General features: G+C 33.1%; 2 protein-coding genes across 2 annotated transcripts; both read left to right on the forward strand.

Moving 5' to 3' along the window:
* Positions 1–8: 8 nt before the first annotated feature.
* Positions 9–10,596, forward strand: LOC111699494 (RING finger protein 150). The gene is made up of 7 exons (XM_023470184.1): positions 9–23; positions 1,259–1,339; positions 1,612–1,737; positions 2,194–2,266; positions 4,652–4,702; positions 6,229–6,326; positions 9,710–10,596. Exons 2-7 carry the CDS (start codon positions 1,277–1,279, stop codon positions 10,031–10,033), a joined length of 735 nt encoding a protein of 244 aa, XP_023325952.1. The 5' UTR covers positions 9–23; positions 1,259–1,276; the 3' UTR covers positions 10,034–10,596.
* LOC111699308 (putative E3 ubiquitin-protein ligase SINA-like 6) lies at positions 10,397–25,312 on the forward strand. The gene is made up of 8 exons (XM_023469954.1): positions 10,397–10,418; positions 12,702–12,730; positions 13,158–13,243; positions 17,304–17,365; positions 18,784–18,844; positions 20,285–20,473; positions 23,114–23,237; positions 24,354–25,312. The coding sequence occupies exons 1-8, from the start codon at positions 10,397–10,399 to the stop codon at positions 24,510–24,512; spliced, it is 732 nt and encodes a 243-aa protein (XP_023325722.1). The 3' UTR covers positions 24,513–25,312.
* Positions 25,313–26,727: the final 1,415 nt, after the last annotated feature.

Below are 26,727 nucleotides of genomic sequence, written 5' to 3' on the forward strand. Positions count from 1 at the left end.
TNCTCTGCACTTTTGATGTAAAGGTAGGAAGGATTGAGCTATCTCCATCAACTCTGAAATTAATAATTTTAAAAATGATGATTAATGATAATAAATTTTGTTGTAAGGACGTCCATTGTTTTTTTTAAAGACTTCAAAATTAAGAACTATTGTTAAGCATATTAAAAATGTTCAGAAATATTTTCTAAAAATTCAATTTTATTAAAAATTTTCAGGAACTCCGATTTCTATAGAAAAGAATTTTGAAGATCCTCACTTACTTTGTTCTAAACTTATTTCTTTAAAAAACAACATAATTCATCAACTTTGAAATGACTGTAAGCTAACTTTAAAGTGACCCTCCATGCAAAGAGTGGAATGCCCGTACTTTACAGTACTTTAAACCTTTCCTAATCATCAAGGATAGAGAACTTAGTGTGTTCATTTCTAAAACGGTGTTTAATGGCAGAACAAAATTATCGAAGATCCCGAATATGTTTTTCCCTATACATTAGGGTTTCGAAAATTTCAATGTAAATATTTATTTCTTACATTTATATTTCTTAAATATAAAACATCTTGCAAACCAGTTTAATGTTCAAAGGGTACTGTTGTGAATAGGAAACGCCACTCTAAAAACAGAGGTTCACTTGTAATTCAGTTCACATGGTCCCTTTAATGAACCAACAAGTTACTATCTACTATGCGTCCCACACCTACAATTCAGTACAATACATTCATAGGAAAAAATCAAGTAAACATTCTTCTTAAAAGTGAAAACAGACCTCAAGTTAATAGAGGATGATTTGTAATCGCGGTTTTCGTTATCGTATTTCCGTGTTCCAATTGACAATGACAGAAGCACTATATGCATATTAACGACAATGGTCGTAGTATATATCAATACACTGAAGACAACTTTCTGTCGTCTTCATTGTATTGATATAAACGCTGACTACTGTATCGTACATGGTTGTTTTTACATTGTCATGTTTACTGGGACACACTGTACAATCGAACAATAACTAAACTACTGATAAACTAGGTTGCCAATGCTGCCTCTATGGGAGCTGCTGGAGTACTAATCTACGATAATACAATGACTAAACTACTGATAAATTAGGTTGCCAATGCTGCCTCTATGCGAGCTGCTGAAGTACTAATCTACGATAATACAATGACTAAACTACTTATAAACAAGGTTGCCAATGCTGCCTCTATGGGAGCTGCTGGAGTACTAATCTACAATAATACAATGACTAAACTACTGATAAACTAGGTTGCCAATGCAGCCTCTATGGGAGCTGCTGGAGTACTAATCTACGATAATATTGATGAAAACAGGCTGAAGACAATTCAGGTATCATTATTCAGAGTTTATGATTAATAATTATTTTCTTTAAAACTTTTAAAAAATGAATTGAGTCTTTGTCACAAGAACAAATTTTCTAATCCCTAAATCTTAACAACCTGATTGTGTTAATGATATTTAAATCTAAATTATTGAAAATTCTACGGTTTAAAGGGTATCGATGAGAATTAGGGTTTAAAGGGTACCCTTGGGAATCCGGAATGTCTCTCTTTGAATTGAAGGTCATTTGAAATCATGCTTAAAGTGTATTCCTGGTTTAGGTGAGTTCTGATAGTTTACCAACTGTATTTACCTACAACTGGAAGGGTCTAGAGATAATAAATCAGCTGGATCTAGGGGTTCGTCTTTACATCGCTTTAGAGGAGGGATCCCACTGTAAAATACAGGTTAGAGTCATTAGAGTCTTTACTCTTCATTGGGGAGTGAAAGTGAGTTTTTGCTAAAAATTAAATTGTCTTGTCTTTGCAACCTGATGGTTTAAACCTTTGATATTTCAAACTTAGATTATTTGATCCAACAGAATTCATAATTTGATAATCAAAGGTAATCTCTAATTGTATCTTCAAATCCTTTTTAAATCCTCCCTTGCACACTGACCATTAAAGTTAGAGTTATTTTTTTAATTAGCAGGCCTTGAAAAATTGTACTTCCCTATCTCAACCCTAAGGGCAAAATCTTAGGGGGGTGAGTAAACACCCCCCGGCCCCCACCATCCATATTAGACAAAAATAGCTCATTCGGGAGAGAGTAAAAGGATTCTCAACACTATTTCCGTTTTACTTTTACAAAATAATATCTTTTTCGTCATTATTTTCAAAATTTGATAAATATATATTTTGAAGGGTAAGGGTAAGGATCTACTGTGCACTAAAGGAAAGGATTGGAATCCAATTGAGAATGTTTACAATCATGCAGGTATAATGTATAATAAAAACAACGCATTTTTATATTAAAACATGTGCGTTAGATGCATGCAAGTTTTAATTTTAATATTTTTTTTAGTTCATTGATATCATCTAGATATTTTTTTATTATGAAGTTTTTCAATTATAAACTTGCGTGTTAAGATAATGCATAATATGTTTTTTTTTTTCGATTTTTTATTGTATTTTCTTTCTTAAAAATGACTTTTGTAGTTTACTTAATTAAACTATATATTTTTAGTAAGAATTATGCAGGTTTCAATATTCTTTAATATTTTTGAAAAAAATTTTTTTTTGTACTTTGTGTTTGGAGAGGGGAGGAGAGTGTTTGGGGTGGGGGTGAGACCAGTTCTCGTTAGATCACTGAAGTTAAGCATACTTGTCCACAACTAGCAACAGGATTGGTGTCCAGAATGATGTTCACGGGTTCGATTCCCGTGCTCCACACAAATCTGTGGTTTCAAAAACATCTAAAGTCAAAATTTGGTTCAGCAGTTATGACCACCTGACAGATGTAGGAGGACAGAGGGGCGGCTGTCAACAACTCTTGCTGTGAAAGGGTGCATGCTTTCTACTCAACAAGAAAGAAGCTTTATATGGATTGATCCAAGTGATGATAAAGAGAGGAATGGTGGACAAGCAGGAGAGTCTATGGTGGCCAACCTTGGGATATCCAATCCGGGCTTACAAACGATATGGTGTGATGTTTCCTGTCTTTATTGCACCCGGGCCTCATTCCAGTATGTTAAAAGAATTCCTTAGGATCAATACCTTAGGATGCCTTGTCATGACCATCTACTCCACCAGGCTACCAGGAGTATATATCTACTCCACCAGGCTACCAGGAGTATATATCTACTCCACCAGGCTACCAGAAGTATATATCTACTCCACCAGGCTACCAGGAGTATATATCTACTCCACCAGGCTACCAGAAGTATATATCTACTCCACCAGGCTACCAGGAGTATATATCTATTCCACCAGGCTACCAAGTATATATCTACTCCACCAGGCTACCAGGAGTATATATCTACTCCACCAGGCTACCAGGAGTATATATCTATATTGATCCTCAAGCATGTATGCTTGCTCCCGTGGAAGCCATCAGCCTCAGAAAAAGCCAAGATTTGCTCCCCGCCCTTGCCTATATGGCTCACCACAATGCTGAAGAAATTAGGGGTGTAAGACTAGAATAAGATGTAGGGAGTTGTAAAATGTGGTTAATAATAAGAAATAACAGAGATTATTTAAATCCTGTGAAACGTAAGCCTGGATTGTTTGTGAGGAGGACAGGATGTGCGATTTTTGAGTTATATGATAGAGTTATATGATAGAGTCTCAAAAGTAACTGAAGATGTCATCAGGACATTGTATATCCCTGACAAACTCAAGGACTGGGAGGATTTAAACAGCTTTCCAGCTTATATGAAATCCTCCCATCAAAAACTCCTTAATAGTTTTTGTATCGTGGAGTCTTGTGGATTCTGTTATATCGTTTAACTGCCGCGATAGCTGGGTTTATCAATCGTGTAACTCCGGACTGGAGCCGTGTGAAGAATTGAAAGAAAGCCTGATGCTGAAAATAGGGATAGATAACCCAATTGTTCAGCACCTCCCCCATTTGTAATAAATACAGTAATAACCATAAATCCTGTGTCTTGTTTATAAATCTTTGTTCGTTAATCCATGTAGAGACCTAGTGGTCAGTTTTATTTTACCGGCACAATTTAGACCCAAAATATATCGACTCTGCTTATTGACGGACAGAAGTATGAGTTCTCGGTAGAGAGTATAGAATTTAATAGAGTTGTTAGTGGATCGAACCACACTTAAAGAGATATTGGAATATAGCATTTATTACATACAGGTTTCAATATTCTTTAATATTTCTTTTTTAGATATATGTTATTTAGATATTTCTGTATTTAGGTTTTCTGTTATAAACATTAAACATGCGTGTTAGAAGTAGGTTTTAAAAAAAGTTTAATTTTTTAAAATTTCTTTATTTTTTTGTCATTGTACTTTATTGATTGTCATGCAGATATTAAAAAAAATTATTATTAAAAACATTAAACATGCTCATTAAGATTATTTTTGTTTTTCTGCTGATAGCTAGCTGCGTTGTAGTTATTTACAAGCCCAACTATTCAATGTTTTTTTCATGAAAGAAAATGATTATATTTTTGGAAAACAGTTTTCAGATAAAATTATTCTTTTCTAGTTTCTTGTTCCTATTAGAACAATATTTTCCGTAGGTTTTCACTTCTAAGGATTGTGGCCATTGTACTTTTTACATGTTTCCTTACAAAACGTTTAAAGAATAAAAGTTGCTTTGAAGGAAAAAGCTTTTCATTTTATGGTTTATTATTTCTAGATCCGTTTGATAAAAAGAATAACAGAACTCCTGTTGAAGTTAAAACATCAGGTTAGAATTAAAGAAAATAAAGACGTAATTTTACCTGTCTGATTCACAATGGTACCCTTAATCCTTGTTGTTCTGATTTTTATATTATATCTATATATAAAGATTTATTATATAAAGATTTATTCCCACACAAAGATATAAATACATATATAAATGGTGTAGTTAAAATTTGTTTAAATAAATTTTTTTTTGAAAATACAGGTTTCCAAAAGAAAAGAGAAAAAATATGCAAAATTATGCACAAATAGAAAACATTGATTTTTACTCACTACATAACATATTTATCATTTCAGTTATTACGTAATCATCGAATCCTTCAACATATAAATTATTCATTCTTGTACTTAAAAGTTCTTGTAAAACCGGAACTTTCCATTCATGTTCCAATGGGACATCAAAATATTTCATTTGTTTCTAAACTAACATTTTACTAAGATCGGAAGGATTTACAGAACAATCATTTGCAATACAAAATAAATTTCTGCCAAGAACTGTGTTTAGGTAATTTTTACATATATTAGAAAGAAACCTAATGCAAAGCTTAGAACTTGCTTCAATAGTCTCATAGAAAGACACACATCTGCTAGCTAACATAGTTTTTACATGTAAACATTGTGAAATACTTTCAATCAAGTACCTATGCGTATCTCTAGGTACATTAAAAAGAATTCTAATAGCAGTATTCCATGCTGTATACAATTTTGAAACACATTGGGAACTCAAGTCCCAAATACTAGATCCATAAAAACTACAACAGTAAATATTATACAGTTTCAAAATAACATCAGGACTGTTAAAATAAAATAAAATTCTTGGTTATTGTTCTGTTATTTGTGACACACACCCCTGCCCCTTTAGTAAAAGTAAATTCAACATAAATGAAGCATAAAGTCTGACCGCGTCAACCTTGGTGCACCAGCTAGTCCTGTTGATTGTCTGCTTTATTAACCCAATGTCCGTGCGGTATAGTACAAACTGGGGCCAGAAAGGTTGACCCAGCTTGGAAATTCAAATGTACTACCGCTGCCCGTGGTGAATGCATCAAAGTAAAGAGAAAGAAGGTTATCGTTACTCAAGTAAAGGTTATAGGGCACCATTGTGAATCGATTCTGTGACGTAAAAATGGAGAATCACATGAAATTAGGAAAAAAGTATCTTTACTGAATGAATTATTCCATTGTTCATTTAAATTCGTCTAATTTTTCTTCCTGATATTGATCATGATCTTTATGATTTGTTTAGTTATGTTCGTGTCATCTTACTTCCTGATATTGATCATGATATTATGATTTGTTTAGTTATGTTCGTCTCATTTTCCTTCCTGATATTGATCATGATATTTATGATTTGTTAAATTATGTTCGTCTCATTTTCCTTCTTAATATTGATCATGATCTTTATGATTTGTTAAATTATGATCGTCTCATTTTCCTTTCTGATATAGATCATAGTTTTTATGATTTGTTTAGTTATGTTCGTCTCATTTTCCTTCCTGATATTGATCATGATATTTATGATTTGTTTAGTTATGTTCGTCTCATTTTCCTTCCTTATATTGATCATGATCTCTATGGTTTGGCTTCTTCTCTACTATGTTCAGAGGTTTCGGTTCATCCATAGCAAGGTAAGAATACACGAATAAAAGAGATATTAAGTCTAAGTTCAAAGGGAGAAAACAACTAGACATGGTTAAGCTGAGAGTGCAGTGTTATAGTGTTGTTTTAGGATTCATTTGAGACCTACACGGACACCAACTACCATGTCCAGTCGGTATCTCCCTTTAAGTGGATTGTTTACCAATTCAAATTACACATAATATTCTAATTGTTTAATTTAGGGTCACAACTTAGTTTACATAAGCGCTCAAAGATGTTCATGAGAGTCAGAATGTCCAAACCACTATTTCTAGTATGCAATCTAAAACCCACAGTTTTATAGTGAACTCTTTCTTGAGAGTTTTGACATTATGGTTTACAGGAACACGTTTGAGGAGTAAGATAGGCTTAGTTTAGATCTTAAATTCAAAACATTTGATTATTTTTTGTTTCTCTAAAAAAAAGTAGAAACCAATTGTGAATCTATAAAAAGTTTCTAACTTAATTATTTCCTTGATTACAAACTGTTTAATCAGACAGATAAATAATCCATCTCTAAACATCGACATTAAATACACTTATATAGAGCTTATTAGCCGTTACAACGTTAATTGAAAATCAATTTAAAAATTCTTTTCAAAAATATTTTGATGTTACAAAAATAAAATTATGATAACAATCATAATTGTTAAAAAAATTACTTGATGGTTCTCTGATTTAATGTTAACTTAATGTGAATTTGATAAGGTGTATATATTCTAACAGAAAAAGTAACCCTGAAAAATGTATTTTGTTGGAGAGTCATTTGAAATTAATGTTGATACATTCCAATATTTAAAATCTAAGTGTTCAATCTTACCAAATCTGTCGTCTTTGTAAAAAGGACAGAGATCAGGGACAGAAGTGATTCGGTGTTATAGGTACAGATCCAGGGGCGGAAACTTCATGTGTGTGTGTCTGTACCAAAAGAGTGTGTGTTAGTTTAAAGTACCAAAGGTGTGTACTGTAGGTTTATACAGTACGTATGAATCTCGGTATTTGTACAGTCTAGGAGAGTACATTTGTTTATTGTTAATTGTTTACTTAAAAATAAGTTTAATATACATGTAGCATATTATTTACATATTTAAGTCAACGCTATAAAGCCAAATGTTCATGCAAAGAATATAACTTGATTAAAGTTTACAACAAATATAGTCGTTTTTCAAGTTTAATTATAATTGACAACATTGTCCTGCAATTTCCTTGACTGTAATCATGTTGTGTGTCTGTACCAAAAGAGTGTGTGTCAGTTTAAATTACTAGTCTGCAAAACAGTGCGACTGGCTTTCTCATGCCAGACCAGCGCCATTTCCTTTCCCTTTATTCCTATTCCCTGTATAGATCATGTAGTGACATACAGTACATAGGAAAAATACGGGTTGCGGCATCTGTATATATCCAGTTTACACAGATCCGGGATATGTAAACAGTAGACAGTAAATTTTAAACATCAGCATTAGATATTGCTCTGTGGTGAATTGTAAAACAAATGGTTCCAATGTTGATATGAGAATCCATACTTTTCATGCAGATTGGAAATCTTTGAGCTGTTGGAAAAATATTCCAACCTTTATCTGCTCCTGTTATTTTACCCAACATTCTTACATTCTTACAGCAAATCAAAGAAGGAATTAAAGAAATCCGCTAAACCCACATTGTTTTTGCCAAGACCAACCTCAGTTACCTCGACACAGATCCTGGGAGAACATAATTGTACATTCCCGATATTAACGTGTTGAGTAGTGACATATACCAGATTTCAATGAAAAATTAATATTTGTAATCTCAATTAAAATAATTTATCAAAATGGTCTGTAGTCTGATCAGGGTATGAGGGGGGGGTGAACTTGTGAAGAAATATATTAAGGGGGAGNGTCCTTTTACAAGCTTTACAAAGTTTCTTTTTACATTATCTTTACAAAATATGCTTTTGGTTTTAAGCAATTAACTTTCCTTGCATTACAACCTTGTCCCGCATCCCCGCAAACTGCATGTACAGATTAAACCGTATTGCTTGACCTATTGGATAGAATCAGTGGACCTAGTACAATTCCTAGTGTACACCACGTACATTACCAATCTATAAACTGTTTTAGCCAAATAGATTATCAATAGGTGGCAACCGAGAAATAAACCATCTATACAGAACATCACAAGCAAGGTTGTAATGCAAGGAAAGTTAATTGCTGTCGCGTATACTCTGCGTACATATTGTAACCAGTTCTCTCTGGGCGGAGTTTGTAAACAAGAATAGATGAATCAGTGTTCGTTTAGTATCCGAGGAGGTTGAAAGCATTATTTTTTGATAATTTTGAATTCACATAATAGTTTCCTATGACCAGAATATTTCATTGATTTTTTTATGTGAAAGATGGATCCCATGTCAGGCTTCAAGATCTGTCTTGTGTTTACATTACCGCCCAGAGACAGTACACTGCAGTACATAAGTTGCGTACACTTCTGAAATAACTTTCCTTGCATTACATCCTTGATCACATAGTGTCAGCTATAACAAGGAAAACGAAATTTTCTCACATTATTTGACATGTTTTCCAAGATTGAATAAAAAAGTGTAAAAACAGAAAATAAAGAACACATAATATTGCACTTATTTCACTGTATGAAAAGCACTTTATTCTAAAATGATCACTAATTACTAATTTTGTCGGACACAAAAACTGAATTGACACTTGTGACGTTAGAATACAGCTGTACGGAGAGCGTACAAATTCTACGTTGCTATCTATTGTACTGGAATCTATTTGGTTTTAGCTGTGTTTCTTACCTATAAAATATGAAATGCCATTCTAAAGTAAGGATTTATAATCCATCTTACTTAAAGATAGAGAAAGACGGCTCTTTTAGACTCAAGTTTTAATTTTTAAATAGTCAATTGAACACAAAAACACGGCGACATTAGTTTGCACAGATCCATTTATTTATTAATTTGGTTTTCAAGCAATTGGTAAAATTTTTGATTTATAAAAAGATCAAATACAGATAGTAGTGCTTAAATGTTGTCAATTCCCCTTCTACAGTTTTATTTATCCTACACTGGGAAGTTTTCTGAGTGTAAACAGATAGTCTTATCATGGACCTCAGCTGGAATTTCTTGTGTTGGATACTTAAACCCTGATCGCTTGATCTTGATATCAATTTTGAGCAGTTTTAATCTGAGGATTAATGTTTAATCTAAGTTTTTCTTTCATGGTACGATTACCATGCGGGATATCGAATAAAGATTAAATTAATTCTCAGATTAGCAAAAGGTCAAACATTAACCTTGATATACACAATACAAGACTTAGATTAGCGGAATTCAATGAAAATTGTGGCATGAAAAAAAATAATAATAATTTGCTACTTGTAGGAGGAGATGGAGAGAAGGATGGGACAGCAAGCTAAGGAAGCGTTGAACTGTGTAGCTCTCCATGTAGTTGCAGAAGATGATCGAGAACGTGAATGCTCTGTTTGCCTGGATACTCTCAATGTCGGCGATGAAGTCAGAAGCCTACCCTGTGCGCATCTGTTTCACCGCGCATGCGTGGATAACTGGTTGCTTTCCAAGCGCAAATGCCCGCTGTGCAATCTTAATATCGTCAGACATTTTGGACTTCTTGGTCTCGACGACAGCCAGGACAGCCAGGACAGTCAGGACAGTGAGAGCCAGGGAGTTGTTTATACATCTGTCTAATCTCATTTACAGTGTCAGCTTCAGCTTTAATATCGTCATATATTCGTCCAATTGACCATCCTTGCCATCTTCAATATTACTATATAGAAATAAACTTCGTATGGAGCATCAGTTATTAAAGCATGATGAGAAATTAGACTTTTCCCACAGAATTTAAACTATTTACCAATACCCCACCCCCTTCTTAATAATTTTTTTGTTGGGGAGGGGGGGGGGGGTGTAAGAATTTGGTATCATGATATATTTTTGCATCCGCCTAGATTAAATCAATTTTACGCTCTTGATTGCAGAATGTAAACGCCAAGTTTGAATATTAAAACCAATAATGTTTCAAACTAAAACAAAATAAAAACAAAATATATAATGGTTGAGTTTAAATGGCCAGGTAAAGTCCGGACATGCTTATGTATGCTTAGCGAAGTGTTAAAAAAAAAACAATCTTTCTGAGCTTATCAATTTTTGCGTCTTTGATAGTGATCGTTTTTCATCTCAAATTTCATATTTTTATAAAATGTATTTTCCAAAAGTCTATTGAAAAAAAACATCCATTTTTTCGATTTCAATTCGGCTCTTTAAAAAAAATGAAGAAATAACCTTGATAAAATAATTTTTTTTTATCTTTGTTTAATCTAATCTAATCTTTATTGCTGTTGTTTATCATGTGGTATCGATATTGTAAAAAATAGTCATAGAAATAACACATTTTTTCGATAATTTTTTATGATCTATATTTATTTTACTATTATACAATTCTAGTCTTCAAAAGCTTTAAAAATACTTTTTAGGTTTCATGCCAAACTGAAATTATATGTTTTTAAAATCAGATTTTAATATTTATTAGATTGTGTTTTTATGCCCTTGAATAATTATGGACAATTATTATATATATATGTATCAAATTTATGTTTTGTGTTTTCATTAAAAATTGTAATATGGCTGTGAACTACATGTTTAATGTACATAATATAAGATTAAATCTGAGTTCAATCAAAATGTTTTTAAAGCTTATTATCAAAATCCCTGTCTAAAATTGGGATCATGTTGGTTAAAATTAAAAAATCTTTTTCATTTCTTTAAAATAGATAATCTTAATGTATTGTTCGGTCCGTACATTAAGTTATGACATAAACCATTTCACGGGCATTTCAAAGCTTCGTTATTTTGTTAATGCTTAGCCGAGTAAGAATGTTTTTCGTATTACATGTTTTTTCCTGTGCTTTTGTCGTTTATACTAAATAAAAAGAATGTATACAATTTTTTTAATGCATTTTTTCTATCAATATTTTTATGTTTTTATTTTTAATCTCTCAAATTGCTTGGAAGATTTTCAAATCTTTTACAGGGGTATACTACATGATATATTGCACTTTGGCGTAGCAGACCATTACTTTTATTTAAGTCTTGATTTGTTTAGAAAAATAACCAAAGAATAATTATTTTATCGCCATTTTCTCTGCAGGCTTTCAGAAAATCAAAATATATATTTTTTTCTTCAGTGTACACAAAACCAACAGATGAACACTATTTGGGGCACTTTTCACATTTTATTATACTCTTCAGTACATTCCTGCATAAACATGTATATATATATATATATATATATACATATATATATATATATATTTTGTACCTGTTTGTTTGTTTGGTTGTCTGTTTGTAACCAACAAACGTCAAAGCGGCTAAGCCGACCCGGCCCAATTTTTTGTGAGACTTTAAAATACCACAGAAAGATCTATTGAAGCATCTATATTAGAAAAAATTAGCACAATCGGAATAAGGTTAATCAGGTTTGTTCCAACTCACCCTAAACTGCCCTAAACGTACATTATTGTACAAAGCCAATAAAATCTGAGATAACAGAGCAATATTTCTTTGTTTTTTAAACGATTAGGAGAAAACTGAGTAATAATTGATACAAAACCTCCATAGAAGGCGTTCCATGCATATTTGATGTTTGAACTGTATGTATGATACTCTCCATACATCAGTTAACTGTCTTAAGTGTACACTCAAGCTGAATAGCAGGGAATGTAGTTAACTACCAACCCCCTCTGTATGTACCCCTGTATATCCAGGTATAGTATATATCCTTGTATATCCAGGTATGCTAAATATATCCTTGTATATCCAGGTATGCTATATATCCCTGTATATCCAGGTTTACTATATATCCCTGTATATCTAGGTATATATATTCCTGTATATCCTGAGCTGAAAACTTAAGAATGATGTATTTCAAACTCCTGGTTTTACTAAACCCGAGATTATTTTAATACACATTCGATATCCAAGAAAGAAGTTTGAAATTCAACCAATCAGCTTGTCATGTTAAGATGTACTCTTTAACTGGTTTTATTTCTGGTGTTGATGGTGTCATATCAATTGAACCAACGTTATAAGTTTTGGATTAATGTTTTTAAAGATTAACGTTTAAAATTACAATGGTCCTAAAATGTAATAAATATCTTTTTTATAAGTTCATATTAACATGGTAAAATTTATATTTGTTTAAATGCTCTAAAAGCCGGCTTGTAAACAGCTGACTTTAATTCAATCGGATATTAGTCCAAATGATATAGCGTTGTATCTGAAATTATGATCAAACGTAACTTTATACAGTAGGGATATCCAAAAAAGAGGATTATACTATATATCTCTGTATATCCAGGTATGTTGAATATATCCCTGTATATCCAGGTATATACTATATATCCCTGTATATCCAGGTATAGTATATATCCCTGTATATCCAGGTATACTATATATTCCTGTATATCCAGGTATATTATATATCCCTGTATATCCAGGTATGCTAAATATTTCCTTGTATATCCAGGTATACTATACATCCCTGTATATCCAGGTATGCTAAATATATCCTTGTATATCCAGTTATACTATATATCCCTGTATATCCAGGTATTCTATATCCCTGTATATCCAGGTATCCCAGTATATCCAGGTATACTATATATCCCTGTATATCCAGGTATGCTAAATATATCCTTCTATATCAAGGTATACTANCGACAAATTATGTTTTATGAAATCATGTTTTTATCGCATTATTTTCCAATTTTGCTTTAGCTTTTGTTTTTGTATTTTGAAATATTTGATTTTGAAGAAAATATTGGGTGTTTTTACACGCTTCGGAGAAACTTTAAAGCTAGATGGTCAACCTACACAGGTGGCAGCACATACCCTTTTCAGGTAGTATAGGGGGGTACATACCCTTTTCAGGTAGTATAGGGGGGCACATACCCTGGGGTCGGGCAGCTATCCTTTTTAGGTAGTATAGGGGGGGTACATACCCTTTTAAGGTAGTATAGAGGGGGGATCAGGCAGCACATACTTTTGGCTTTGCTTGGCTTGGCAGCACATACTTTGTTTTTTTACAAATCTCTCTTTATTTCAACTCTTGGCAGCGCTTGGCTTCCATTGCAGCGCGCAGTGCCTAAGAAGGCCTAACCTAGACCTTGGGAAGTTGCCGATTGGGAAATTGTAACTTGAAAAGTCACCTTTGAAAAATATACTTTTGGGTAAATACCTAACACCAGAAAGAGAGCGGGGTGGGGTACTACCCTTTGAGGGATATGCAATATGTGGCAAAAGTGCAAACATAATTTTTTTTGCTGATTTCAGCAAGTTTTTTTATGAAAACTGACGAGAGAAGCAACTCTTCAAAATTATGCAAATTACTGATAAAACTGTTTATGGCAAAAAATAAATGATGAGAAAAATATGAAAATACACTCTCATTACCACCATACAGACTGCGTTTATTCAATGTACTCAGAGGTTTAAGTTTTTTACCTTACATTTAAAATACGTCATATGTATTGTATGATGATAATGACAAGGATAAAAATGTGTTTTTCTCCTTCTTATCTTCCTTAAAAAGACACAGTTCGGACCTAGTTTTACAATTATGCTTAACCATTGATTCCTTCTTGCCGAAAAGATATCCTCGCATAGCATAACAATTAATAATAATTATTTAAAAATTCCTAATAAACCATAAGATTTACTAACTGCTCATCGTGTAAAATTTTATAACAGAGCATAAGATTTAATAAGAATGAATAAAAATCCTAACAAAGCATAAAATTTCCTAACTGCTCAACTGCTCAGAGCGTAAAATTTCCTAAAAGAGCAAAGTATTTAATACTATTAATAGATTAAGAATTCCTAACAAAGCATAAGATTTCCTAACTGCTCAAGTGCTCAGCACGTAAAATTTCCTAAATGAGCATTAAATTTAATAACAATAGGTTAAGAATTCCTCATAATAGTTCCTAACAGAGAATAAGAATTCCGACCAGAGCATAAGAGGTGATAACCTAGCCTAAGATTCAATGACAGAGCATACCCAGCAGAGCAAAACATTTCCTAACTGAGCATAAAAGTTCCTTACAAAGCATAAAGAGTTTCTAACAAATGATAAAATTTTCTAACAGAGCATATGATTTTCTAACAGAGAATATGATTTTCTAACAGAGCATACGATTTTATAACAAAGCATACGATTTTCTAACAAAGCATACAATTTTATAACAGAGCATATGATTTTCTAACAGAGCATATGATTTTCTAACAGAGCATATTTCTAACAAAGCATACAATTTTATAACAGAGCATATGATTTTCTAACAGAGAGAGCATATGATTTTCTAACAGAGCATATGATTTTCTAACAGAGCATATGATTTTCTAACAGAGCATATGATTTTCTAACAGAGCATACGATTTTATAACAAAGCATACAATTTTCTAACAGAGCATACGATTTTCTAACAGCGCATATGATATCCTAACAGATTCATCCCTTAAAAACATATACATTATATTGTTTACTTCGGATTGTTCTTGATAAGAGTGAACAGTCCCTTGAATACAACTGGATACCAGGCATCAGTACAACCCGAGCCGTAGCAGTAGACACAAGTCTCCTGCACACTACCGCTTTGGGTCCTGTGCTACATACAGCGAACAGATAGCATACAGAGGGAACCTAACTGGACGAGCTACATCAGGAGAAGATGAACAGGGTTTCTATGACTGTGCGAAACCCCGCCCACATTGAAGATGTTGAGCTGGATTAAAATGAGGTTGATCCAGCTGACCTCACTCCTCTTATCAATGGGGACACTCCCATTGTCACGGTCCCAGCCTCAGAGGATGAAGGTGTAACTGAGGATGTTGTAGAGGATAGTGATGAGGGTGAAGAGATGGAGGAACTTGATAAGGAAGTCGAGGAACTCCGTAAGGAGGTGATAGACCTCCTGCACCCAGTCCTGGGGGCACATGCTCCCAACAGCCCCCTGTAGTCCCTCGTATTGAAGTATGGGACACAGGTAGAGCTTGGGAACGTAAATACAGACTGCACCCTGATCCGAGTAGCAGGCTGTTCAACCAGGTGGTAGATCTGCTCAGAATCATACATGAGCGGGTAAGCCAGCAAACCTGGAATAAAAGAGATATAGAACTGATTGACGGACTGAAAGCTATATCAGTCATGTACTTTAGGCTGGTAAACTAACTAAGAGAGTGCTTAAACGTCAAGCTAAGAAACCTTATAAGTAAAAGGGATCAAGGCTGATAATTATGTCATCAGACTATCTTTATCTAATATGATACGTATGCATTTATGATTATGTAAATAAATGTGTTGACATTGTATAAATATGTTTATTACTTTGGGTGTTAATTATTGTACGAGCAAATAATTATATAAAGGTTTACTCTGCGTGATAGAGATAGCCCGAAGTATAATATTGCCAGGTTGCAAAGATAACAACATTGCATGAGGGTTAGGTCCGAGTGATGGAAATAACCCGATCTGCAGAGTTGTCAGGTTGCAAAGATAATTGATCTAATACAAGTAGAATAAGTGTGATCTTATCAAAGTTTGCTAATTTAAGTTTGCCAATTTATTGCACATTTTTAGTAGTAAGAGAATACTACAATATATTATATAGTAGAACCTCTCTCTGAGAGAAAGCATGCAAAATGCTTGCAGAATATATTCAGCACTAGGGCCGCAACCCATATATAACCTTTATACTGTCAACGAGAATGTGTTCACACCCTTTGCTAATGGTAGATGTCAAAGTGTACTACAGTCAACGAGTATGGGTTCACACCCTTTGCTAATGGTAGATGTCAAAGTGTACTACAGTCAACGAGTATGGGTTCACACCCTTTGCTAATGGTAGATGTCAAAGTGTACTACAGTCAACGAGTATGGGTTCACACCCTTTGCTAATGGTAGATCTCAAAGTCCACTACAGTCAACTAGTATGGGTACACACCCTTTGCTAAAGGTGGATGTCAAAGTCTACTACAGTCAACGAGTATGGGTTCACACCCTTTGCCAATGGTGGATGTCAAAGTTCACTACAGTCAACAAGAATGTGTTCACACCCTTTGCTATTGGTAGATGTCAAAGTGTACTACAATCAACGAGTATGGGTTCACACCCTTTGATAATGGTGGGTGTCAACGTCTACTACAGTCAACAAGAATACATTACTACTTTTGCTGAAACAATATGTATTTATAAGTTTAATTAATGCATTCCTGAAAATGTTTTGATTATTTGAGTGCTGAATAAGTATTTACTTGTAAATCCACAATGAATGTATATTCAGTTGAGATTTCAATATGAATAGTCTGTTTCAACAAATACCGATCAGAACAAAATTATTAAACATCATATTTTCAATTGCCTCATAATAAATTTCCTTTCGTGTTTTATTTAAAGCTGAACCATCATACATTATTATTTTGTATTTTGTGTTTGAAAATAAATACTATTACTATAACTATACATACTTTTCTTGTCTGGGTGGGTGTTTGTTTGTATCCAATGAACGTCAAAACGGCTGAACCGATCGGCCCAAATTTTGTGTGGGACCTAACATGACCCCAAAGAAGGTTTATCTATGATCAAAATTTCAAAAATTAGCCTCCAACAAAATTTGATTTTTATTAAATTTTGAAAGTCCGCCAATTTTTAAAATAAAATCCGCGAATTTATTTTCTTTGTTCTTGTTTTACAATGTATTCAAAGAGAAAGTGTTCACAATTGACATGTAAGATAGGCGCGAAGCGTCCCGAAAGCCTAGTATGTTTAAAATGTGCACGAAGCACAGTATTTGCAGTTTTTAAATGTATTTCAAAAATTGAATTTTGGAAGAATTCATCCAAAAAATTCTTTTGACAGTAAATTATCAAAATTCCTGCTTTCATAAATAGTTAATTTGTTTAGATCAATCAGTAAGAAGTTGAGCCAAAGTTGGGACCAGGAGGAAATATCTGAAGTTTCTTCGGGTAAATTCAAGAATTGAGTCTTTGCCACAAACTCAAATTATCTTATCCATATATCTTAGCAACCTGATGGTGTTAACATTTGATATTACAAACTTAGATTATTTGATCTAACAGACTTTATAGATTATATCTAAGGTCTACAAAACTGGGTTGCAAAGATAAGGAATTAGTAAATCAGATGTGTGGTCAAAGAAAATTATAATATCAGCAAATGTTTCTCTAAAAACTAATTATTTGTCTTAAGCTCTAATAATTAATTCTTTTGTAATTAAGCCATGTTGTAGACCTTTGCTATTTAATAGCTTTGACTCTCTGAAAAATATTCAGTATGTAGAGTTCATAGTTTGAAAAATGTCAGGTTCTGACGAGAAAATGATAGTTCATTTTCCAATTTCTAATAATTTTTCTTCTTCAAAACTCTTTGTAAGCTAAAGACGAGATTTAAACACATTTTTTTCATTTTTTCATTTTTCATTTATCGACAAGAGTGTGGAAAGCTTTTTGTTTTGATGCAATGTACTTTTATGCAATATATACCACAGAATTGTGGTAGGCTGCTTTTATGCAATATTTTTATATACCACAGAATTGTGGTAGGCTGCTTTTCGCTAAAATATCGAAAAAAATCAAAATTTATACAACAGTAGATTTCTTAATGATATTTAAAATTTCTTTCGGATTATTTAAAAAAAAAGTGTGTTAAAAGTGATATAAGACGAAAATGCCGGCAGACATTTCTTGAATTTAATTTTTATTTCTAAATTTATCAAATTTTGGTTATTACAATATAATTGTTTGTATTTATGTAAATATAATGCTGCTATATCATTGATTGTATTTATGTACAGATGATGCTGTATCATTGATTATATTCATGCACAGATGATGCTGTATCATTGGTTGTTTTTTTGTAAAGATGATGATGGTGTATTATTGATTGTATTTATGTACAGATGATGCGGCTGTATTATTTATTGTGTTTATGTTCAGATGATGCCTCTGTATTATTAATTGTGTTTATGAAAAGATGATGCTGCTTTATTATTGATTGTACTTATGCACAGATGATGCTGTATCATTGATTATATTCATGCACAGATGATGCTGTATCATTGGTTGTATTTATGTACAGATGATGCTGCTGTATTATTTATTGTGTTTATGTATAGATGCTGCTGCTGTATTATTGATTGTATTTATGTACAGATGATACTGTATCATTGATTATATTCATGCACAGATGATGCTGTATCATTGGTTGTATTTATGTAAAGATGATGATGGTGTATTATTGATTGTATTTATGTACAGATGATGCTGCTGTATTATTGATTGTATTAATGTACAGATGATGCTACGGTATCATTGATTGTATCTATGTACGCTGATGCTGTATCATTAATCGTATTCATGTACAGATGATGCTGCTGTACCAATAGATGAGAGGTTAAAGTATCAGGATATTTTGACTTATCTAAGGTATATTTTGATTGATTACAAATTAAAATTAGCAATTTTTTTTCATATAATTTTATCTGTTGAATTTAAGAAAATAGTTATATATTAAACTGATTTCATTTCTTGATTACTTACTTAATTACTTACTTACCTACTTACTTAATCACAATCGTACTTACTAAGTCACTAACATCTTACTTGTACTTACTCCTTTTCCAACTTACTTTCTTGCTTACTTTTTGTCTTATATACAGGGTGGCTAAAAAAACCGGAGAATAAGGGCCTACAGACTCGTTTGTAATCGGATTTACAAGATTTTTATAATCTACGGAAAATTTCCAATTCAATAAGTCCAATTTAAGGATCGTACAATTTTATTGGCTCCTAAAGGGTCCACTGACTCGTTTGTAATCAGATTTTCAAGATAATTTCCGAATGAATCAGTCAATTTAAGGCTTGTAGATCTAAAAATGACAATTGTATAGGCTGTCTCCTAAAAGGCTATTTTTCAAGTTAGATCAAGGGCCCAAAAGTGTCTTGCTGCTTATGTTGGACATTATAAACTGTGAACTAAATTGTAGTAAACTGTAACCTAACATTGAATACAAAATTGTGGAAACAGAGATTTTCTTTTACTAGCCTAAGTTAGAACTTTAGGAGCATATTAAATTGTTATTTTTTAGATCTAAAAGAATAAAATTGATCATATTGAATCGGAAATTGTACGTAGAAACACAAAATGGTCTCATTTTTGAAAATACGATTATAAAAAACAAATCTGTAGACCCTCATACAAATTGTGCAAACGAGATTTTTTCTATTTTTACCAAATTTACACAACCCACTAGGAAACTTTAGAAGCCCATAGATCTCATTGAATCGGAAATTGTACGTAGATTTTAAAATTGATCTCAATCTTGAACATCCGATTACAAACGAGTCTATACTCTGTAGACTCTTATTCCCAGTTTTTTTTTAAAACGTTTGTTTTTAATCTTCGTGACAGAAACAATCTCAAGAACTGACGAGGGTCAACCCAGACCGAAATATATTTTCAATAAATGTGGAACTAACATATACTTTTTTTACTATACAGAGGTTTGGTCCATCACCATCACCGAATTTTTAACCTTGTACTTACTTACTTAGTTAAGTTACTTAGTTACTTACTCACTGTTTTTTACTTACTTCTTCCGTATAGCTTACTCCCTATTTTATTCACTTAATTACCCATTTGCTAACTTACTCACTTATTTCATTACTTATTCACTTACTTACCATATTTCCTAACAATTAATTCCTTTTTTTCTTTACTCCATAACTTACTTCCTTACTTTCTTTTGTTCCTCTAATATTTCCTTTCTTACTCACTTACTTGCTACATACTTGCTAACTCACTTATCCACTCCATTTCTTTCTTACTACTTACCTTATATATTTACCTACTTATCTACCTCGTAGATGTGGAGAATGTTGTGAGCTGTGTACTCCACCTCTAGTACAGTGTAGGAAGGGTCATATCTACTGCAGCAACTGTAAACAAAACAAAAAGCTGGTTCAGTGTAAAAAATGTAAACAAACCTTTGTTGATGCTCCAAACCTTGCTTTAGAGAAACTGCTTTCGTTCATCACTCTGCCCTGTAGATTCAGGTCAGATATATTCATGGTTTTCAGGTCACTGAACTACAGGGTGTCCCAAAAAAACATGGGAATTCAGTGACGAATTCGATATCGTCTTTGTTATGAATTAGCATTATAATACCTAATTTCTAAAGCCATAATATTATTATGTCTGCTAGAGTTTATTTTATGAAAAGGGTAAAAGACCGTAAATATGTGTCTATAATGTCTCAGCAAGATGAACAGTGAACACGGGCAAGTTTAATCTGTGTGTATACTGTAATTTTCTTGTTTTACTAAGTACAACTGCATGCAGTCAAAACAAAAACAAACAAAATGTGAACATAGCAGACGAAACTCTTACAGATTACAACTTCCTCAGTAGGTATCACTGTACTAAATTAAAGAATTATTTAAAAAGACGATATCGAATTCGTCACTGAATTCCCATGTTTATTGGGACACCCTGTACATTCCGATGATTCAAATAGGTTTCTGTATTACTGCAGTGTAGTTGTTATCCATAATGCAGGGTCCGGTGATATGTGATTTGTCCCTGTTCTATAGATGATAACCACATTGCAGAATTACAAATGAGTATTTGAATCAATGTTATAGGTAGTTCAGCGACCTAGCTCAAATCAATAAAACCCGGTAAACATTTGCAGAGAATAGGTTTAGATTTTATCTTCCATATTTTGTTAATATGTTCGATAACCAGCCAAGAATAATATTAAGAATAATAAGAGTTTCTGTTTATACTGCATTAAATATTCTGTTCTAGTAATTTTTTTTCGTTTTGTTTTTGTTGAAAATATTTTTTGTTAAAATCGAATAAATAAGATTAACACATTTCCCAACAGTTAAACCCAAAATAAACAATACATCGAAAGAATTCATCAAATGTCGTATTCTTCATTTTCTGATAATGGAATGTTGCAGATATTTAGTTTTTAATTAAATGATTACATGGAGCTCTTTAAAGCTGTTCCCGCATATTCATGGCTATTTATTTATTTTCGCAAATACTGCAATTTGCGTAAAATAGTATAAAACCCATTTGATAAATTCTTTCGATGTTATGGCTCATTCAGGGTTTAACTGTAGGGAAATGTATCACTAAATTTATCTAAATAATAATTTCCTAAAAAAGATTAATGAATATAAGAGAACTATACAGAATGCTAATAGACATTTAACCAATTAGTTGAAAAAAGTTCGTATTACAAACAATATGCATGAAGAGTAAAAACATGTTAATGGCTTCCCAGTGATCAATTAACATTCAAACATTCAAACCTGTTATACAGCAATTACATTAATTTGTTTTAATGAGTATCGTCTTCTTTCTTCCTGTTTATTTTGTATCCGACTTCTATATTTTCAAAATTGTGAAAAAATGAAACATCTACAACAACATTAAAAATAAAATAGATAAGAAAATAACCCTTTCTGATGATTAAACATGGGAATCTTTCTAATATCTAAATTCTAAATTATGAAGAGGCGAAAAAAAGTACAACTGCAGGGAGCCATTAAGCTAAGATAAAAGAAATCTCAGTTTACAAAATCTTTAAAAAACGATTCGTGGAGACTTCAGAAAATACAAATAAGAAAGATGTTTGCTGATCTTCAAGTTTGTTGCAAACAGTTCGACTCAATTAATTATAATAAGGGACTGAATACGCAAGTTGGAACCATTGTAGAGTGACATGTCCGATTCACAATCTCCTGATCAGTGATATGTCCGATTCTCAATCTCCTGATCAGTGATATGTCCGATTCACAATCTCCTGATCAGTGATATGTCCGATTCACAACCTCCTTATCAGTGACATGTCCGACTACAATCTCCTGATCAGTGACATGTCCGATTCACAACCTCCTTATCAGTGACATGTCCGACTACAATCTCCTGATCAGTGACATGTCCGATTCACAATCTCCTGGTCAGTGATATGTCCGATTCACAATCTCCTGATCAGTGACATGTCCGTATCACAATCTCCTGATCAGTGACATGCCCGACTACAATCTCCTGATCAGTGATATGTCCAATTCTCAATCTCCTGATCAGTTATATGTCCGATTCACAATCTCCTGATCAGTGATATGTCCGATTCACAATCTCCTGATCAGTGATATGTCCGATTCACAATCTCCTGATCAGTGACATGTCCGATTCACAATCTCCTGATCAGTGACATGTCCGATTAACAATCTCCTGATCAGTGACATGTCCGACTACAATCTCTTGATCAGTGACATGTCCGATTCACAATCTCCTGATCAGGGGCATGTCCTATTCACAATCTCCTGATCAGTGACATGTCCGTATTTAATTTGGTCATTAACAGGTTACAATCCAAATATTTAGTTTGGTTTAACAGCTTACATCTTATATACAGTGGTAAGCGATTATATCAATACAATGAAGACGACGTTGTTTACTTAAATTTGATTGTTAACAAGTTTTTTTCGAATTACAAGTTTACAAGTAATCAAAGAAAAGCTTTTTCAATTGATAGCTTCTTTTATCCTTTATGTTTATGTGCATTTATGCTGTTTAACAGCTTGATATAAATCAAAATGAAAATCTAAAGTCGTCTTCATTGTATTGATATACTCGCCTACCACTGTAGTTACAATTTATAATCTAAATATATTTAGTATCCGTGGATGTGAGCGGGTTTTCTTCTCTACTGGGAGAGAGGAGCATGAGACGGATTGTAAATACCGTCCTATTCCTTGTCAATACCAGATCCATGGGTGCAAAGCAGTCTTCTCACAGAAGGTTAAATACGTCTTTAAATGTCGTCTTTTATCTAGATTTTTGTATTTTTCTTACACTCAATTGGTTCCCCTGAAATATTATTTTTTCCTTGTAAAAATACTGTGAATTGACAGAAGAAAAAATTTAGTCTTCGATCAGAGCTTTATATTTTAATGCTTAATTAGATCGTTATCAAAAGTCTCATTCTTTTGGGGTTTCCTGAAGGACCTGAAGTAACATTGGATGTGAACAATATACATTTAACCAGGTCGAAGCACATTAACTTGGATTACTTTTTGCTCTGAATTTGAATTTAAAGAATATGTGCTTCAATTTGGATTATATTTACAGATTTGATGTATATTCGGAGTTAATATTGTCGTATATAGCAGAATCATTGTTACGTTTTGCTTTGGGTTTTTATAAAAGTTAAAAAAATCGAACTTGTGATTAAACCTTCAGATATATCCAGCGCCCCGTGATTTTTGTATAGCCAGTTTGCGATCTTATTCAGCAACTATAGAACGTAAATATTTATAGATATCAAATGAATCATGATATTTCATTTTATAATATTGCAACCTACTGCACCAGTCACTCCCTTTGTACTTCCTTCTGTTTTAACAATTCAAAAGTTTACGATGTGGATATCTAGTTCAAAAGTTTACGATGTGGATATCTAGTTCAAAAGGTTCAACCAGTATTTAAAAAGGTACAATTGTACGGTTAGAGCACATTTTGGAAATGTGCTGGCACCACGTCCACAGGATATGCAAGTATGCGAACTATCCTCACTCTAATATTATTTAGGAAATGTGCTGGCACCACGTCCACAGGATATGCAAGTATGCGAACTATCCTCACTCTAATATTATTTAGGAAATGTGCTGGCACCACGTCTACAGGATATGCAAGTATGCGAACTATCCTCACTCTAATATTATTTAGGAAATGTGCTGGCACCACAGAATGTGCGAGTTTGTGAACTATCCCAATTCTAATATTATCTAGGAAATGTGCTGGCACCACAGGATATGCAAGTATGTGAACTATCCTAATTCTAATATTATTTAGGAAATGTGCTGGCACCACAGGATATGCGAGTATGTGAACTATCCTAATTCTAATATTATTTAGGAAATGTGCTGGCACCACAGGATGTGCGAGTATGCGAACTATCCGCACTCTAATATTATCCCTAAAATGCCGACAAGGAAGAAAACAGTGGTTGAAGGAGGAGGAGATATGAAGGAATCAGGAGAACAGGAGAAATCAGGAGGAAAAAAGGAAAATTAGTAGCTGGGTTCATAATTCAGCTAGGTGAACAGGAGCCGATACTGAACAGGAACTGTTCCTGAATCAGAACTATGAATTCCTGAATTATTCCGGAACAGGAATTATCTTTGAACAGTTATTATTTCTGAACAGGAATTATCTTAAAACAGTTATTATTTCTGAACAGGAATTATCTTTGAACATTTATTATTTCTGAACAGGAATTACAGTCTAACATAAATTATTCCTGAACAGAAATCATCCCAACACGTAAATTATTTCCCGAACATGAATTATCTTAGAACCTAGGAATTTTTTCTGAACATTAATTATCTTAAAATATTAATTATTCCTGAACAGGAATTTTCTTTGAATAGAAATTATTCCTGAACAGGAATCATCTTTGAACATTAATTATTTCTGAACAGGAATCATCTTTGAACCTAAATGTTTCCTGAGCAGCATTTATTTTCAAACAAGAGTTATTCCTGAACTGGAACTATTTTCGACAAAAGTTATTTTTGGACATGAATTATTCCTGAATTATTCCTGAACAGGAATTATCTTCGAACCGGAATTATTCTTGAACAGGAAAAATATGTCGCCCTTGAAAACAAATCCTTCTTCCTAACAACATGTTTAACTTAGTGCAACTCATTTTTTATATTCCTCCCACAACTGCAGTACACTATTGGTGTAAACAAAGTTTTGAGGATTTAGTTTTTTGAGATATTTCAATTTTTCTTCCTAGATTCTGAAGTATATTAAGAGGAATTCCGCCTTATAGACACATTAAGAATGAAAATAAATTTTGTTATTTATTGAACTCTTTTAATAATTTAAATATTTGTTTAGTTAGAGTGCAATAAAAAAATGGAGTGTGTGAATTATTATTTATTTAGACTCTTCTATTCTTTTGTAACAGAAGATACTCTTTCTGTGTGTTTTAAATTCAAGTGCCCATCTGTGCAAAGATGGCGATGTCCGATTTGCAATGGTACCCTTTAAACTTTTATCTGATTCCATCTGATTGCCATCTTTGCATGGAGGGTCACTTGAAATTACGCGTACAGTCCCTTTAAGAAGGAAAACATGGCTTCTAGTTTACTTCTTTAACAAATTTTCTGTGTGAAGCAAAAAGCAAATAAAAAAATGTAAGTAAAATTCAGAGGTGAAAAATAGATTTGATTAAAATTGGATAAAATAAAAACCTTTTCCGGCTCAATTAAATTACAGCATTGCCTGGGGGAAATGTGGGAGTGTGGCGGATATGAATATCGTCTTCCTGAATATTTCTAGAGAAATCCAAGGAGGAGTTTCCAGATCAGCTGATATAAAATCATGTGTTAAAGATTCAATTATTTTACTATATAAGTTAAGTTTTTAAATAAAGTTAATCGTTGAGTAACTCTTTTCCTTTAAAGTTGTAGCACGCCAAATTGGTGACCCCGGACTATTTGAATACGTTTTCTAAAGTTCTCTGCAAAGCAAACCACAGTGTTGTGATATAGTTAAAAGCTAATTTGTGTCACTAGCATTTTTCGGCTGAAAAGTGATCCTGCCTCCCTGTATTTTCCACAGGCTCTCACAGTAAGCGAAACCTAGTTCGACAGTGATATTTTTCTTTTCAGCGTTGCGATGCCTGGAGACCCAGTTTTGACCACGGGCGGTGTACGATTCCTTGTACCGGCGTGACGTACGGCATGTACCGCCCTGACATTATATTGCGTCAGCCCGGTTTAAACTTTGATGGCGCGGCCGATTTTTACATGGTTCCCGGCCTATATCATAGGCCTATTTGACTTACCCCGCTAGCTTAGTTTAGTGTGTGGTAGTTTGTTCTTATTGTATCCATCCCTGTCTCCCAAACAAGATGCATGTCGGGTATAGATTGAGAAAACAAGACAAAAGTAGTGCGTGCAAGAACATACATTATTTTCATGTTTTAACGCACCACAATAAACCTAATTAACACAAACAATCTACTTGCACTTGCGTTGCGATAATGTACAACTAGAAACTATAACAAATTAAGTGCATCCATACGTTATCGAAATAATTTTAGTCATATTTTGGTATCAAATTAAATCCATAAAATCATTAAAACGTAAAGCCCAACAAAAAAAATACAGAACACTGAACAGAAAATACGAAAAGTCTACATTTAATGGCCGAAAATGGGTTTTACAAGGACGACCTTGTGTACACCAGCTCATGTTTTACTTGATATTATCTT

Source organism: Eurytemora carolleeae, unplaced genomic scaffold (assembly GCF_000591075.1).
Source record: "Eurytemora carolleeae unplaced genomic scaffold, Eaff_2.0 scaffold25, whole genome shotgun sequence".
In the NCBI taxonomy this organism is placed as follows: domain Eukaryota; kingdom Metazoa; phylum Arthropoda; class Copepoda; order Calanoida; family Temoridae; genus Eurytemora; species Eurytemora carolleeae.

Excerpts from the sequence above, each read along its gene's own strand:
- LOC111699494 (XM_023470184.1), top strand. The coding sequence starts at position 1,277 with ATGGGAGCTGCTGGAGTACTAATCTACGATAATATTGATGAAAACAGG. Across the intron at positions 4,703-6,228 it reads TGTTGAAGTTAAAACATCAG|TTATGTTCGTCTCATTTTCC; the intron begins GTTAGAATTAAA and ends TGATTTGTTTAG. Across the intron at positions 6,327-9,709 it reads TTCGGTTCATCCATAGCAAG|GAGGAGATGGAGAGAAGGAT; the intron begins GTAAGAATACAC and ends TGCTACTTGTAG.
- LOC111699308 (XM_023469954.1), top strand. The coding sequence starts at position 10,397 with ATGGTTGAGTTTAAATGGCCAG. Across the intron at positions 13,244-17,303 it reads GCAGCACATACCCTTTTCAG|ATCAATCAGTAAGAAGTTGA; the intron begins GTAGTATAGGGG and ends TAATTTGTTTAG. Across the intron at positions 17,366-18,783 it reads AATATCTGAAGTTTCTTCGG|ATGATGCTGCTGTACCAATA; the intron begins GTAAATTCAAGA and ends ATTCATGTACAG.